General features: G+C 41.7%; 1 protein-coding gene across 14 annotated transcripts in view; it reads left to right on the top strand.

The window, feature by feature from the left end:
- The window catches only part of LOC134225629 (sodium channel protein para), a 499,821-nt gene that overhangs the window by 442,610 nt on the left and 39,079 nt on the right, over positions 1-18,132 (top strand). For all 14 annotated transcript variants that reach the window (XM_062705853.1, XM_062705850.1, XM_062705847.1 and 11 more), the window contains 4 exons: positions 7,691-7,910; positions 7,988-8,253; positions 8,324-8,497; positions 17,902-18,024. In XM_062705853.1, coding sequence (XP_062561837.1) covers positions 7,691-7,910; positions 7,988-8,253; positions 8,324-8,497; positions 17,902-18,024 — 783 coding nt within the window. The remainder of the gene's footprint in view (positions 1-7,690; positions 7,911-7,987; positions 8,254-8,323; positions 8,498-17,901; positions 18,025-18,132) is intronic.

Genomic DNA, 18,132 nt, shown 5'->3' with positions numbered 1-18,132 from the left:
CCAAAATCTCTACATAAATTACTTTGAGAACTATACAGAAATTTCCTCTGAATTCGTTTCTAAATACACATGGAATTCTTTAAGCCCACCTATCTCCGATCTCCGATATTTTTCCTAAAATTTCGCATTCCGCATTCCGCCAGAAAACCGTTTGGAAATTTTTAGAAGTTCTTTCAGGAATTCCCAGAAATCACCCAGAAAACCGTTCACGATTTATTTTCAGGAAATACTCTTGCAATATTATAAAGAAGTTAACCTGAAAATACTCCCAGAAATGCTCCCACTTTTCTTACACAAGGAGGGGCTTGTATTCCACAAGGAATTCTGCCAAAATGACCAGGAATTTCTGCGGAAATTACGTGGAGAATTGTTCCAGATATCCCTTTATAAATTTGTTTCGAAATTCCCCAAAATTTCTCAAGGTATTCTCAAGAAAAATCAGGAATAGCTCCGGGAAATTCCCTTCCAGAAAGATTTTACGATAGAATTTTATGCGAATATCTGAAGGAGTTCCTAAAAGAATTCATAACGAAATTCCTGAAGGATTATTTCATCAACGTTCTTAAGAAATTCTCGAAGATATTCCTGATTTGAATCTGAAGAAATTTTTACAAAATTGTTTGAAATAATTTTGGTGATTCCGATTTATAAACTATATCGGAAATGAGATTATATTCTGCATCATTAGAAGTGGAAAATGTCATATGAACATGGTGGAAAATATGTATTTCTGACAGGAGTTAGACAAAACTGGAAAACTGAACTTGACTTTACTGTTAATGCTCTTTTGGAAAAAAAGTTCGAAATCCATAATCCTACTGCCTACAATAGCCATTGGCGTTGTAAAAAAATATTTGGACGTGGTAAATTTTCATACAATTCATTTTGATGGTGGCGGCGCACAGGTCTATTCCTGAGGACCACTCAGTGAAATTTTGCTTTCATATTGCTACATCTAACTTACGAGGGAGGATTACTAAGACTAAGTTAAAAAAATGGACCACTTCACCGAATGTTCCAGAACTTCTAGAGGACCATCCGAGGAGAACGACTGGTTGTTATATTGAACTAGTTGACCCGGCAGACGTTGTCCTGCATAGTAGGCGAGAATGTGCATTCCGAACTGCCCATACAAAGTTCGCATAGGAATCACAATTTTAGGTTCTCACGGTTTGCTCAACTTTACTCGTAATTTTCGCATTAGGAATTATCATATAAACCCGTCGGAAACTATAACGAATATTTCTGCTGAAGAAATGAAAAACATCCATCCAGCCGTTTTCGAGTTATGCGGATACGAACACAGACCATTTCATTTTTATATATAAGATTAGCTCTGACATTTTTACAACAAGCGATTTTCAGAATGTTGCAGCTTTCTGAGTTGAATTACAGAAATTTACCACTTCTCCGGATATTCTAAAGCTCCCGGAGGATTACTAGGTGGCCACCAGGCGTCAATGGGAGATGCTCGCATTGATTTAACTCTGGCATTACTATTACAGTCAAACCTCTATGAGTTGATGTTCTATGACTCGATATCGACTCATGGAGGCAAAATATGCCATATTGAAAAAAATATTCTGGGTTACTGTGATGGTCCCTTCAAACAGATTTTCAATGATTCTCTATTCCACGTCTCGATATTTAAATGAGTCTTCATTATCGACTCATTGAGGTTTGCCTGTACAAACGGTATAGGAAAATCGCAGTTTCTGGGATGCATTATAAAACCATTAAATATGACCACTTCACTGGATTATCCACTGGTCAATGAGTGGTGCTTGCATTGATTTTGCTCTCACAATGCTACCACAGACGTTTTAGAAAAACTCGCAGCTTGCTGGGACGTAATTTAAAAATTGACCACTTTACCGGATGTTCCGGATCTTCCGGAAGAACACTGGGAAACCACTTAAAGTCAATTAGTGATGCTTGCTCTGATTTTTCTCTGACAATGCTTCCACAAACCGTTTAGAAAAAATCGCAGCTTTCTGGGACGAATTTAAATAATTGGCCACTTTACCGGATGTTCCGGATGTTCCGGATCTTCCGAAGGAATACTGGGAGACCACCTGGGGTCAATTAGTAATGCTTGGATTGATTTTTCTCTGACAATGCTTCTACCAACCGTTTAGAAAAAATCGCAGCGTTTTGGGACGAATTTAAATAATTGACCACTTTACCGAATATTCTGGATCTTCCGGAGGAATACTGGAAGACCACCTGGGGTCAATTAGTGATGCTTGCATTGATTTTTCTCTCACAACGCTTCCACAAACCGTTTAGAAAAAATTGCAGCTTTCTGGGACGAATATTAATAATTGACCACTTTACCGGATGTTCCGGATCTTCCGGAGGAATACCGGGAGACAACCTGGGTTGCTGAAAATGCTTCTACAAACCGTTTAGAAAAAGTCGCAGCTTTCTGGGACGAATTTATATAATGGACCACTTTACCGGATGTTTCCGGATCTTCCGGAGGAATACTGGGAGACCACCTGGGATCAATTAGTTATGCTTTCATTGATTTTTCCCTGACAATGCTTTCACAAACCGTTTAGAAAAAATCGCAGCGTTTTGGGACGAATTTAAATAATTGACCACTTTACCAGATATTCTGGATCTTCCGGAGGAATACTGGGAGACCACCTGGGGTCAATTAGTGATGCTTTCATTGATTTTTCTCTCACAATGCCTCCACAAACCATTTAGAAAAAATCGCAGCTTTCTGGGACGAATATTAATAATTGACCACTTTACCGGATGTACCGGAACTCCCGGAGAATCAGTGGGAGGCTACCACTAACTGGTCAAGCAAACGTCAGTCAGCATTGATTGGCCTGTCATATTGCGATTACGAAAGATGATGAAAACCGCATCTCGCTGGAATGAATGCATTTATTAAATTGTGACTTCACACGTGTTCCAGAATCCGGAGCATCCGGATGTCCACCCGGTTGCCAAGGCACCCAGGAGCTAAATTGACGTCCGGCCTAATGTACTTATCGTCGTGAACAATTTTGTTGAAGGTCCCATTATTCTAAATGGAAAAGATCCGATGGGAATATGGGAGTTCTGAAGTGATGCTAAACTTGTTTGGGGGTGTTGCAATATTCAAAGTAGGTGTTGCAATACTTATTTTTGCGCTTCCATACTTTTGGCGGGTAGTGTATGTCTGAGTTATTAAAACCAAATAATGAGTTCGTCGCTTAGAAATTCACGGTCGTTGAAGTCATTAAATATGGAGCGCTTATTGAATATTCCCTTAAATGTTTCGCAATTGTTTGTAGTAATTACTGATGTTTTAAGCTTAAAAAAGTTGATGCCGTTATAATAAAAAAAGCACTTTTGTTCATTAAAACGTTAAAAGGACGGATTTAAAAAACGGAGGTTATCTCTTTAAGCAGCACCACTCGTATCTGACGTTTATTGTTCAATTTAACATAGCTTTTAGTACATGAATAACATCTGTACTACCGTTCTGCGCATAATTGTCCCATTTTACCTTTGATGAAAAATCTCAAACCCACTGAAAAAATAAAGTTATCGTTTGATAATAAAAAATAAAAAACGTTTACAAATGTAGCAATCCGTAATATGTTCTGGAAAGTGTTGTACACGCTCATTACATTCCAAAAATGTTTGTTAAATTTTCAGGTTCTGAAATTAGTGAGGGCGTGTAGTGTAGTTGGCTAGTAGTTAAACAAATCAAGTATTTTGGTTGGAATGAGTCTCAGTAGCGAAGAATTTGGACGCGTGTAGGAGATGTTATCCAACTTGAGCTTCTTCCTACTTGGGTGAAAATATATATGTTTGAAACTAAACTTATTTCGATTCGCTCCGAAAAGTATAACGCCAAAATCTAAACATCGTTTAAAGCAAGAATCTCAAAATTTCAATAAAACTCTAGGTACACTATGAAACAGGGTGAAAAAATCTCGTAGCGTAGTAAGGAAATTTTTCAAACCATGATTTTTTAAAATAAAAGTTCACTTGTCATAAGACGAGTTAATACAATCCCATTGAATTCCACCACTTAATTGTATTTTGACAGATACGTATTTCGACCTCAACAGTAAGGCCGTCTTCAGTGTCTCGTACTTGACTCGACTTACGAGACACTGAAGACGGCCTTACTGTTGAGGTCGAAATACGTATCTGTCAAGATACAATTAAGTGGTGGAATTCAATGGGATTGTATTAACTCGTCTTATGACAAGTGAAGACATTCCACTAAAAAGCTCAAAATAATTTTCTTATAATAAAAGTTTCAAATCCTTTCAAATTATTAACTTCCGAAGGAATTCCTGGAGGAACTTCCGAAGGAATTCCTGGAGGAACTTCCGAAGGAATTCCTGGAGGAACTTCTGAAGGAATTCCTGGAGAAACTTCCGAAGGAATTCCTGGAGGAACTTCCGAAGGAATTCCTGGAGGAACTTCCGAAGGAATTCCTGGAGGAACTTCCGAAGTAATTCCTGGATGAACTTCCGAAGGAATTCCTGGAGGAACTTCCGAAGGAATTCCTGGAGGAACTTCCGAAGGAATTCCTGGAGGAACTTCCGAAGGAATTCCTGGAGGAACTTCCGAAGGAATTCCTGGAGGAACTTCCGAAGGAATTCCTGGAGGAACTTCCGAAGGAATTCCTGGAGGAATTACGAAGGAATTCCTGGAGGAACTTCCGAAGGAATTCCTGGAGGAACTTCCGAAGGAATTCCTGGAGGAACTTCCGAAGGAATTCCTGGAGGAACTTCCGAAGGAATTCCTGAAGGAACTTCCGAATGAATTCCTGGAATTCCTGGGAGGTCTTCCGAAGGAATTCCTGGAAGGTCTTCCGAAGGAATTCCTGGAAAGTCTTTCGCAAGAATTCTTAGAAGGACTTCCGGAGGAATTCCTACAACTTTGCCACAATCGGCTTAGAAAAAGTCGCAGCTTTTTAGGACGAGATTCAAGAATTGGCCACTTCACCGGATGTCCCGGATCTTCCGGAGGAACAATACGAGGCCACTTGGGATCAATTAGTGATGCTTGCATTGATTTTTCTCTGGCAATGCTCCCTCAAACCGTTTAGAAAAAGTCGCAGCTTCCTGGAGCGAATTTTAAAAATTTACCACTTCATCGGATGTTCCGGAATTTGCGGAGGACCACTGGGAGGCCATCTGGGGTCAATGAGTGATGCTTGCATTGATTTTGCTCTGATAATTCTGCCACAATCGGCTTTGAAAAAGTCGCAGCTTTCTGTGACGAATTTCAAAATTTAACCACTTTACCGGATGTTCCGAAACTCCCGGAGGACCACTGGGAGGACACCAAGGGTCAAGCAAGCGTCAATCAGCATTGATTTTTCTGTCATATTGCGATTACGAAAGATGATGAACATTTGGCATGTCGCTAGAATGAATAGATGTATTAAGCGGTGACTTCACACGTGGTTCAGAATCCGGATAATCCGCGGTCTACCTGGTGGCCAGGGCACTCCAAAGAGCTAAATTGTCCTCTTTCGCAATGCACTTATCGCCGTGATAAATTTTGTAGAAGGTTCCACCATTCTAAATGTAAAGGATCCGACGATAAATCTTCACGAATATGTTAGTTCCGGAGTGATGCTAAACTCTTCGGAGTGTTGCAATATTCAAAGCAGGTGTTGCAATACTTATTTTTGCGCTTCCATACTTTTGGCGGGTAGTGTATACTGCCTATGATCGCATAAAGCTTGTTCGCGACAAAATCTGGACACATAACTTTAAGAATCAAAATAAACTGCTGTTGGTTTAATTCGGTACGTTTTTCGCTTCAAATGGCTTCATTCATTCCTTATAGGGGCAGCAGGGACTATGTCCAAGGGCTTGACGACCCCTCCCCATGGCCACTGCGAGTTAGGGGGCCTGCCTAGGATGTGGTGGGGTTTGACAGTGGGCTCTGTTAAACCTCTACAAAAAGCTGCATGTGTCCATAAGCAGGCCCTATCAAACCCGGTCAACACATGAACGTATATGGTGTCGCGTAGGATGCTGAAGTGCAGGCGATAGAGGTACTTTTCCACACAACATGTATGTATATCGTCTCCAATCTAGCATCTTGTATTGCACCATGTGCGGTTTTGTGTAGACTGGGAAGCGACCGTGTGCCGCTCAAAGCGCACAAGCCCAACACGAGTGCCAACCGGCACATCAGGATTAATACCAGTGAGATCCTGATTACGGTATACTGGTCAGTGACACACATACGCGCGCGAAAGTAATGCAAAATAAACGACATGTAAAATGAACGTAAACTTACATTCTTTCTTAACGTCAAATAGAGATAAAATAAGGGTTGCTGAATAACATTAGCTTTCCGATTACTATCAATTATTTTCAATTTTAATCCCGTTTCTTTATTACTTTTCTTACGTTAATTAAATGATAACGCGGGCGCCTAATCCGAAATTCAAATGAACAATCGCTCACTTTGAGCGATTGATTGTTTATTCTCGCGAAGAATGAACAATTGTACAAATTAAGGAAATGCTAATACTGCTGTGTAGAAGTTTCATAGGTCACATCACTTTCCATTGTGAATCCCGATCTATGTTACTGATTACCCCACCCAACTAACACTACTTCCTTCCCGTGGTAAATGTGGAGATGCAGAGGTATTCTCGGTCTCTAGTAGCAACAATTACCACACACTCACATTCCCTTCCTTTCCCAACTGACTGTAAGGACTTGGCCGGCGCCGTTATTGATCAACATTTGCGAGCTGCTGAAACGTGCACTTCGAGAATAGTTGGTAAATCCCAACCACTATTCACTTGGATCGTAGTGCAATTTGCACCAGTTCTGATCAATCACGGAGTAGCAACCATTGATATGTACAGTCAGTCTAAGCTAAGCTAAGCTAAGCTAAGCTCAAATGGCTTCATTCCTTATCGATGCTTCGATGTATGCACGAAACTTGGTGACATTTGAATTTTCTAAGAAATAATACGTGCCGAATGATCTGGCATCCTCAGTAGAATTTGTTTCGAGCTCGTATCCTTCTGGTGGCTCATAAAATCCGTTTTTGTTCCACTCTCTGACGTTTTAGATATTGTCGAACAAGCATCGACAAATTTTAAAACGCTTTGAGCAGTGTTCACATGAAAACAAAATGTTTTTAGTCATTTTCTGGATCGAGAGACCCGAATTTCAAATGCGACTGCACACAATTCTTTCCGAACCTGCAATTCCTTCGACGCCATTATTCACTACGTACTTGTACCACTAATAAGAAATATATTTTCAGAAAGTACAGACATAGATTCATCAATCTACGAAATATTTCACTCGTTGATGAACTATTTCAAAAGTTATACGTGTTTAAAGGTGTCCAGATTTTGTCGCGTACAAGCCTTATAAGTCCCATCCTTGCTGGATTTCCTATTCATATGGGACAAATATGCGATTGTGAGCTGTATCATAAGCATATTATTTTGAAATTATACAAAAATATCAATGTATTTATGAATATTTTACAGCAAAACCCTGTATACTAAAGTTCGCCAACTCTATCTTGAATACGTTTCCCATTGTCATCTCATACTAATGTTCTCCATTCTTACACATTTACACATATCTTCACAGCATCACAAACACGATCTCTCTTCTCCAATTACCAGTGTTGTTAATTCTCGAAAAATTGTTCTATGTTGTTATATCTTGATAATTAGGTGATAGGCAATTCTATTAGTAATCATCAAGATAATAAATTAGAGCACGAACTGAATCATAGAGGCATGTCCTTGCAGGACGATGATACTGCCAGTATAAAGTCCTATGGCAGTCACAAGAATCGCCCCTTCAAGGACGAAAGCCACAAAGGCAGCGCCGAAACGATGGAGGGCGAAGAAAAGCGTGACGTCAGCAAGGAGGACCTAGGAATTGATGAAGGTGAGGAAATCGGAAGATCATTACACAGTGGGAAGCGATATTGATTGACCCCGAATTGTCCCTCATTTTTTTTTCAGAGTTAGACGACGAGTGCGACGGCGAAGAAGGTCCACTGGACGGCGAACTGATCATCCACGCCGATGAGGACGAAGTGATAGAGGACTCCCCGGCGGACTGCTGTCCGGACAACTGCTACAAAAAGTTCCCGATCCTGGCAGGGGACGACGATGCGCCGTTCTGGCAGGGCTGGGCCAATCTCCGGCTGAAGACGTTTCAGCTCATCGAGAACAAGTACTTTGAGACGGCCGTCATCACGATGATTCTGCTGAGTAGTTTGGCCCTGGTGAGTTGGGAGCATTTGGGGGGCTCCTCGGCAAAGTTGTACTGGTGGATAACACGTTTTCGACTTTCAGGCCCTCGAGGATGTGCATCTTCCCCATCGACCAATCCTGCAGGACGTCCTGTACTACATGGACAGGATATTTACGGTGATATTTTTTCTAGAGATGTTAATCAAGTGGTTGGCGCTGGGTTTTCGAGTTTACTTTACGAACGCCTGGTGCTGGCTTGATTTCATAATTGTCATGGTAAGTAATTTTGTCTGGCTTTTGTTAATTTTACCCTCTTGCAAGCGAAAGCTAAGCAGAGGATCTTCCCCTTTCCAAACACCCTTCTTGTAAAACACTCTGACGTTTCATGCAGTATATAAACCAACAGTCAAACATTCGACATTATTTTCCCCACAACTATGTGAAACAGATATCCTCGACACAACGCTCTGTCATTTTATTTTATTTTCTCAAGTTTCATTGAATCGAGTACCTCTTCATGATTATTATAGAAATCTCAATCAGTCGGCTAGTTAGTACCCCCCAAAATGTTGGATTTACACTGGAATATATTTATCTTTTTCATGGTTTCATATAAACTTAAAATTTTTATATAATTCTACTTATTCTTGAATTTTGGGTTTCAAAATGATTTACAATAATGATACAAATTTACATGTTATTAAATGAGAATTAGAAACAACGGATAGTTTTAATCAACGTCAGGCTGAAGTGATTTTCCAATTATCTTCCATTACTGTTAAATCGCTTCCTTGTTCCACGCCAGATGTAATCATAAAAAAATCATTGGATGCAAATTCGTATCACATTAAATGTATATATTTAGTATCTTATATTTTTGATTTTTCTTTCTTATTTCTATCTAATCCGTTCCCAAAATCGATACTTATTTTCTTAATAATTTCCCCATTACACGTGTCACAACTCATCACCAACCCGCCATCATCAGCTGTCGCTCATAAACCTGTTCGCAATCTGGATAGGCGCCGCGGACATTCCGGCGTTCCGTTCGATGCGTACCCTGAGGGCACTGCGCCCCCTGCGAGCAGTCTCGCGCTGGGAGGGTATGAGAGTAAGTAGCTCCATCATCGCCAAAGACACACACACTAACCCCGTGGCACAGACACCGGCGGACGACTATGAATTTGCAACAATTGGCAACACTGGACATGGATGTTCCGTGTTGCGATCCGCACCCAGCCGACAGTTGTTGATCCTTGTCAAAGTCGTCCTACCGGACTGTGACCATCGTCGTCTTCGTCGTCACCGTCCCGTGTGTGTTATAACTTCTTGATCGTCGTGGTCATCGTCGTCATCGTCGTCGTCGTTTTACTTTCACTTCACCACTGTTGTATACTACTTTGAGCCTATTTTCAAATTAGCGCATTGGTTAAATATTTAGTGAAACGGTTTGTGATGCCTCTCTGGAGAACCACTTCCAATACTCCGTATGCGCTGTGTTTGCTCTATTGTTCTATTTATCATGTTTGGAATAGTTTGCTATAATACAACTACGCTACCGCAGTTGTGCGTTTGTGTCTGTATATTTTCGACATTGTATGTGTGCGAGCGCTATTCCTGATAGGTGTGCGTGTGCCCATTGTCGTGTGATTTTTGGAATATGCTGTATATTATTTGTATCCTGCAAGTGACAATAATACAGGATATAATCAGAGCATATGTAAGAACCATAAATAATCCTACTTGGTTTAAAATAATGAAAATGATTTCATGCGATCAAAGAGCTATGAAATGATTGATCATCTTTTAATCCTTTTTTTCAACAATACTTGTTCACGAATCGCAAAACTGCTTAAGCACATGAAAAAATTGAACGGCAGGAAAAAATAGCATAGATAGTACATAGTTGGAACAAAAAAAATCTTTATAAAATGGTTTCAGGCCAAAGTAACTGAGTTGAGTTCCATTTACAAAAAATATTTTAAAAAATGGAAGAAGCGAAATGAGGAAACATAGGCAATTTAGAAAATAGGGAAAAATGTTGACTGTTGAAAAACAACACTAGCTTAATCAACGTGAAAAAGAGAAGAAGTAAAAAAACAATGTGTTAGGAAAGTTAGAAGCTTCAGATAAGGTTAAGCAAGAATGGAATACGAAGGAAGGCCGAAAGTATACACAAAAATAAAATAAGCCAGGAAGATTAACCAGCAGAACGAAAAAAAACATGGCCGAAAGTACATCAATCGGAGACAGAATCAAACAGGAGAAATAAGACAAAAAGTAAGAAGATAGAAAAATATAATGAAAGTAGAAAAGTTATTACAGAATATAAAGAAGTAAAACAAACAGTAGGAGAATTAAAAATGGAGTCACGATCGCAGACTAAGCTTAGCTAGCTTAGATTGCCTACAAATTGCTCAGAATGATTGGAAAGACGAATTAAATTCACTGAACGGCTGACTAAGAGTGGCTAATCATCATAATTGTGCAAGTTTCAGTGTCAGAATGATTACAAAGTTCAATAACGGCCACAATCAGTTGCTGAAATACAGTAATAGTCGGAACAATATTAAGAAAAGGATGAAAAATTCGAGTAGGCATTGCAAGTTTACGATTCACACTGACAAATAAGGAGGAATTCCTGGAGGAACTTCCGGAGGAATTCCTGGAGGAACTTCCGGAGGAATTCCTGGAGGAACTTCCGGAGGAATTCCTGGAGGAACTTCCGGGGGAATTCCTGGAGGAACTTCCGGAGGAATTCCTGGAGGAAGTTCTGGAGGAATTCCTGGAGGAACTTCCGGAGGAATTCCTGGAGGAACTTCCGGAGGAATTCCTGGAGGAACTTCCGGAGGAATTCCTGGAGGAACTTCCGGAGGAATTCCTGGAGGAACTTCCGGAGGAATTCCTGGAGGAACTTCCGGAGGAATTCCTGGATGAACTTCCGGAGGAGTTCCTGGAGGAACTTCCGGAGGAGTTCCTGGAGGAACTTCCGGAGGAATTCCTGGAGGAACTTCCGAAGGAATTCCTGGAGGAACTTCCGGAGGAATTCCTGGAGGAACTTCCGGAGGAATTCCTGGAGGAACTTCCGGAGGAATTCCTGGAGGAACTTCCGGAGGAATTCCTGGAGGAACTTCCGGAGGAATTCCTGGAGGAACTTCCGGAGGAATTCCTGGAGGAACTTCCGAAGGAATTCCTGGAGGAACTTCCGAAATTCCTGGAGGAACTTCGGAGGAATTCCTGGAGGAACTTCCGGAGGAATTCCTGGAGGAACTTCGGAGGAATTCCTGGAGGAACTTCCGGAGGAATTCCTGGAGGAACTTCCGGAGGAATTCCTGGAGGAACTTCCGGAGGAATTCCTGGAGGAACTTCCGGAGGAATTCCTGGAGGAACTTCCGGAGGAATTCCTGGAGGAACTTCCGGAGGAATTCCTGGAGGAACTTCGGAGGAATTCCTGGAGGAACTTCCGGAGGAATTCCTGGAGGAACTTCGGAGGAATTCCTGGAGGAACTTCGGAGGAATTCCTGGAGGAACTTCCGGAGGAATTCCTGGAGGAACTTCCGGAGGAATTCCTGGAGGAACTTCCGGAGGAATTCCTGGAGGAACTTCGGAGGAATTCCTGGAGGAACTTCCGGAGGAATTCCTGGAGGAACTTCCGAGGAATTCCTGGAGGAACTTCCGGAGGAATTCCTGGAGGAACTTCCGGAGGAATTCCTGGAGGAACTTCCGGAGGAATTCCTGGAGGAACTTCGGAGGAATTCCTGGAGGAACTTCCGGAGGAATTCCTGGAGGAACTTCCGGAGGAATTCCTGGAGGAACTTCCGGAGGAATTCCTGGAGGAACTTCCGGAGGAATTCCTGGAGGAACTTCCGGAGGAATTCCTGGAGGAACTTCCGGAGGAATTCCTGGAGGAACATTCGGAGCAATTTCCGGGGAAATTCCTGGAGGAACTTCCGAAGGAATTCCTGGAGGAACTTCCTAAGGAATTCATGGAGGAACTTCCGAAGGAATTCCTGGAGGAACTTCCGAAGGAATTCCTGGAGGAACTTCCGAAGGAATTCCTAGAGGAACTTCAGAAGGAATTCCTGGAGGAACTTCCGGAGGAATTCCTGGAGGAACTTCCGAAGGAATTCCTGGAGAAACTTCCGAAGGAATTCCTGGAGGAACTTCCTAAGGAATTCCTGGAGGAACTTCCTAAGGAATTCCTGGAAGAACTTCCGAAGGAATTCATGGAGGAAGGAATTCATGGAGGAACTTCCGAAGGAATTCCTGGAGGAACTTCCGAAGGAATTCCTGGAGGAACTTCCGGAGGAATTCCTGGAGGAACTTCCGGAGGAATTCCTGGAGGAACTTCCGGAGGAATTCCTGGAGGAACTTCCGGAGGAATTCCTGGAGGAACTTCCGGAGGAATTCCTGGAGGAACTTCCGGAGGAATTCCTGGAGGAACTTCCGGAGGAATTCCTGAAGGAACTTACGGAAGAATTCCTGGAGAAACTTCTGGAGGAATTCCTGGAGGAACTTCGGAGGAATTCCTGGAGGAACTTACGGAGGAATTCCTGGAGGAACTTCGGAGGAATTCCTTGAGGAACTTCCGGAGGAATTCCTGGAGGAACTTCCGGAGGAATTCCTGGAGGAACTTCCGGAGGAATTCCTGGAGGAACTTCCGAGGAATTCCTGGAGGAACTTCCGGAGGAATTCCTGGAGGAACTTCGGAGGAATTCCTGGAGGAACTTCCGGAGGAATTCCTGGAGGAACTTCCGGAGGAATTCCTGGAGGAACTTCCGAGGAATTCCTGGAGGAACTTCCGGAGGAATTCCTGGAGGAACTTCCGGAGGAATTCCTGGAGAACTTCCGGAGGAATTCCTGGAGGAACTTCCGGAGGAATTCCTGGAGGAACTTCCGGAGGAATTCCTGGAGGAACTTCCGGAGGAATTCCTGGAGGAACTTCGGAGGAATTCCTGGAGGAACTTCCGGAGGAATTCCTGGAGGAACTTCCGGAGGAATTCCTGGAGGAACTTCCGGAGGAATTCCTGGAGGAACTTCCGGAAAAATTCCTGGAGGAACTTCCGGAGGATTTCCTGGAGGAACTTACGGAGGAATTCCTGGAGGAACTTCCGGAGGAATTCCTGGAGGAACTTCCGGAGGAATTCCTGGAGGAACTTCCGGAGGAATTCCTGGAGGAACTTCCGGAGGAATTCCTGGAGGAACTTCCAGAGGAATTCCTGGAGGAACTTCCAGAGGAATTCCTGGAGGAACTTCCGGAGGAATTCCTGGAGGAACTTCCGGAGGAATTCCTAGAGGAACTTCCGGAGGAATTCCTAGAGGAACTTCCGGAGGAATTCCTAGAGGAACTTCCGGAGGAATTCCTAGAGGAACTTCCGGAGGAATTCCTAGAGGAACTTCCGGAGGAATTCCTAGAGGAACTTCCGGAAAAATTCCTACAGGAACTTCCGGAAAAATTCCTAGAGGAACTTCCGGAGGAATTCCTAGAGGAACTTCCGGAGGAATTCCTAGAGGAACTTCCAGAGGAATTCTTAGAGGAACTTCCGGAGGAATTCCTAGAGGAACTTCCGGAGGAATTCCTAGAGGAGCTTCCGGAGGAATTCCTAGAGGAACTTTCGGAGGAATTCCTGGAGGAACTACCGGAGGAATTCCTGGAGGAACTTGCGGAGGAATTCCTGGAGAAACTTCCGAAGGAACTTCCGAAGGAATTCCTGAAGGAACTTCCGAAAGAATTCCTGGAAGAACTTCTGAAGGAATTCTGGAGGAACTTCCGAAGGAATTCCTGGAGGAACTTCCGAGGGAATTCCTGGAGGAACTTCCGAAGGAATTCCTGGAGGAACTTCCGAAGGAATTCCTGGAGGAACTTCCGAAGGAATTCCTGGAGGAACTTCCGAAGGAATTCCTGGAGAAACTTCCGAAGGAATTCCTGGAGGAACTTCCGAAGGAATTCCTGGAGGAACTTCCGAAGGAATTCCTGGAGGAACTTCCGAAGGAATTCCTGGAGGAACTTCCGAAAGAATTCCTGGAGGAACTTCCGAAGGAATTCCTGGAGGAACTTCCGAAGGAATTCCTGGAGGAACTTCCGAAGGAATTCCTGGAGGAACTGGAGGAACTTCCGAAGGAATTCCTGGAGGAACTTCCGAAGGAATTCCTGGAGGAACTTCCGAAGGAATTCCTGGAGGAACTTCCGAAGGAATTCCTGGAGGAACTTCCGAGGGAATTCCTGGAGGAACTTCCGAAGGAATTCCTGGAGAAACTTCCGAAGGAATTCCTGGAGGAACTTCCGAAGGAATTCCTTGAGGAACTTCCGAAGGAATTCGTGGAGGAACTTCTGAAGGAATTCCTAGAGGAACTTCTGAAGGAATTCCTGGAGGAACTTTTGAAGGAATTCCTGGAGGAAATTACGAAGGAATTCCTAGAGGAACTTCCGGAGGAATTTCTGGAGGAACTTCCGGAGGAATTCCTGGAGGAACTTCCGAAGAAATTCCTAGAGGAACTTCCGAAGGAATTCCTAGAGGAACTTCCGAAGGAATTCCTAGAGGAACTTCCGAAGGAATTCCTAGAGGAACTTCCGAAGGAATTCCTAGAGGAACTTCCGAAGGAATTCCTAGAGGAACTTCCGAAGGAATTCCTAGAGGAACTTCCGAAGGAATTCCTAGAGGAACTTCCGAAGGAATTCCTGGAGGAACTTCCGAAGGAATTCCTGGAGGAACTTCCGAAGGAATTCCTGGAGGAACTTCCGAAGGAATTCATGGGATGCTACCAGATGAATTCCTGGAGGAACTTCCAGAGGAATCCTGTAGGAATTTTCGGAGGAATTCCTGGAATTCATTGGAAGCTACCAGATGAATTCCTTGAGGATCTTTCAGATGAATTTCTGGAGGAACTTCCAGATGAATTCCTGGAGGAACTTCCAGAGGAATCCTTGAGGAACTTCCGGAGGAATTCTTAGAGGAACTTGCGAAAGAATTCCTGAAGGAACTTCCCTAGGAATTTCGAAAGAACTCCCGGAGGAATTCCTGGAGAAACTTTCAGAGGAATTGCTGAAGAAACATTCTGGAGGAATTCCTTAAGGAACTTCCGGAGGAATTCCTGGTAGACAGTTCAGAGGAATTTCTTGAAGAACTTCCCAACGAACTCGTGGATGACCTTCCTGAAGAATTCGTTGACAAATTTCTGAAGATATTCCGGAAAATTTTGACACTTGAAATTAGTTCACGTCGACTAACGCCACCACGCCTCCGCTGACGATTACTAACAGCGTGACGCCGCTGGCTAAAATTTTTTATGACGCCACTGCCGGTAAAAATTTAAATCCTATAAACATGTTCGAATAAATTATTATAAAGATTCCAAACTGAATTTCTAAAAAAAATCCCGAGGGATAGGAATTTCTAGAAAAGTTTCGACAATAAATTCCATATGAATGTTCGAAGAAATTTCCGAAGAAGTTACTGGAGGCATTCCAAAGAAATGTCTGAAACAATCTTCTTTGGGAGCTCAATAAATGATATCCGGAGAAATTCCTAAAGAAACTTATGAAGAAATTCCCAAATAAATTTTCGGAAGAAATGAGGTTGATACAAATATTATATAACAATTATGTCTCCCCCTCCTTTCGGATTTTTTTGCCCAAAAATAATATTTTGAGTGGGCAACAACAAAAAAATTCGAATAATTTTGAGGATTTTCAAAACATTCCTTAAATAATCTGAGAAGTTTTTTGACTTTTTTCATTTTTATATTTATTGATAAATTTTCCGAAAGTATTTCTGAATAAATTTCTGAAACTGGAAAAATATTTAAAAAAAAAATCTGGAGAATTCCTAATGAAACCAAACCAACCGAAGAAATTCTCAAGTAATTCCATGAATTGAAAGTTCCTAACATTCAGAGAACTCGTTGGGGCAAATTATTACTAAAAAAAATAAAGGCGATGAAATATAATTAGGTGATGAACTCATGCAATCTCAAATACAGTAATCACCATTATGAAGAAATTAAAAAAAAAAACAATTAGAATTTCGTAATAATTCGAACCTGCCTGATAATGTTTTGATTCCTACAATATAGTTATATTGCTGACGCCTAATTATTCATTAAGATTAAATCAATTATTTGCTTGTGCCTCACCAGTGCTTGTTTATGCTGTGTATCGCAAGCGATGTTTTTCACTAGTGTTGTACAAAATACAACAGCGTGAATGCTCGAATGTTGAAAGGAAACGCAAAATTGCATCGTTCCACTTCATTTTTCGAAAAATATTCCGCTCTAAAAATGTTTTGTTCACTTATGTAAGAATACCCAATGTTCAGTGCAAGGAACGACAATTCATTGTTGTTAACAATGGAGAATTCTTGGGTGATTCATATTTTAGAAAAAAGTGAAAAATTAAAACAAAAGAAAGAAAATAACGATGGAAAACAGAATTTCTTCTTCTTATTGGCATTGCATCCCCACACTGGGACAGAGCCGCCTCGCAGCTTAGTGTTCATTAAGCACTTCCACAGTTATTAACCGCGAGGTTTCTAAGCCAGGTTACCATTTTTGCATTCGTATATCATGAGGCTAACACGATGATACTTTTATGCCCAGGGAAGTCGAGACAATTTCCAAACCGAAAACTGCCTAGACCGGCACCGGGAATCGAACCCAGCCACCCTCAGCATGGTCTTGCTTTGTAGTCGCGCGTCTTACCGCACAGAATTAGGGATTATAAATAACAAAGTGCCGTTTCATTGGAAGTTTGTTTTACTTAGGTGACTATCTAGCGCGTATCTTGAGCAGAAGTACATTTGTTTCATTTCATAGCTATTTGATCTTCAAGAAAATTTATAATTCAACACAAGAAGCAGAAAAAGAATATTGTCGGACAGCTTGGTGTAAACAATTTTCATATACACAATTATTACATATATATTGCTAGATGGGCTTTTGGCCTTCACCGTGAGTGGAACTGGAGCAAACTATATCGATGTATGTGTGCTGATAGTTGTTGTTTTAATCTAATTTTATGTCATATTTATATTTTTCTTTCGTTTGAGTGAGTTCTGTAAATAACAAAACCTGTATTGACACGATGTTTAGTTCCTAGAGCTATTTAAAGGTTGACTAAATATTTATATATGATCTTGGTTGAATATAGGAGGTAGTTCAGTTCCAATAACACTTTAAACATTTTCAACCATAATTCTATGATGACAATAAAACATCGAACTTACAGAAGAACGTCTGCGAGCAACTTCAACTTCATTAAACTGCATCGTCCTTTTTCTATTTTTTGAGTGTACTCTGTTGTTATACATCTTCAATTCCAACAAAAATTAGCCTCAGAACCTTAGACTTAGGGGTGGTATTTCATTTGTCATCTTCCATGAACATAATTATTTCGAAAATTCGTTATATTTCCGCCCATTACTTTTCCGAATACCATTATGTACAGAACTTTAACACTGACATATCTCTCGCTCTCTCCTTCGCACACTATATAGTCATCCACAAGAACCCCCGAATCGTTTTTCCTCTAATTCTCAATTCCCTCAACTAAATGAAACTGTCGCATTCCCCCATAACTATTCTAACCCTTTTTTACCGAAAACAATCTTCCCCTACTATCTATCTATCTCGTATGGTATGCCTCACTATCGTGTGTTACTCGTTTGTTTACCCGAAATCTCTAGGTGTCCTTAATCAACTTCGTTGCTTCACTCTGTGGAGCCGGTGGTATTCAAGCATTCAAAACAATGCGAACTCTTAGAGCGCTGCGACCGCTACGTGCTATGTCCCGTATGCAGGGTATGAGGGTACGTAGACTTCTTTTCCTGAATCTATTTTACTAGGACCGAATTTCGACACCGAAAACTTTATGCTTGAACAAAAAAAATAAATCGCTCTTCAGTTCCAATCGATCG

The sequence above is a fragment of the Armigeres subalbatus genome, chromosome 3 (genome assembly GCF_024139115.2).
Source record: "Armigeres subalbatus isolate Guangzhou_Male chromosome 3, GZ_Asu_2, whole genome shotgun sequence".
Taxonomy (NCBI): domain Eukaryota; kingdom Metazoa; phylum Arthropoda; class Insecta; order Diptera; family Culicidae; genus Armigeres; species Armigeres subalbatus.
The sequence above is the reverse complement of the archived record's forward strand: the minus strand, read 5'-3'. Positions and strand labels throughout refer to the sequence as shown.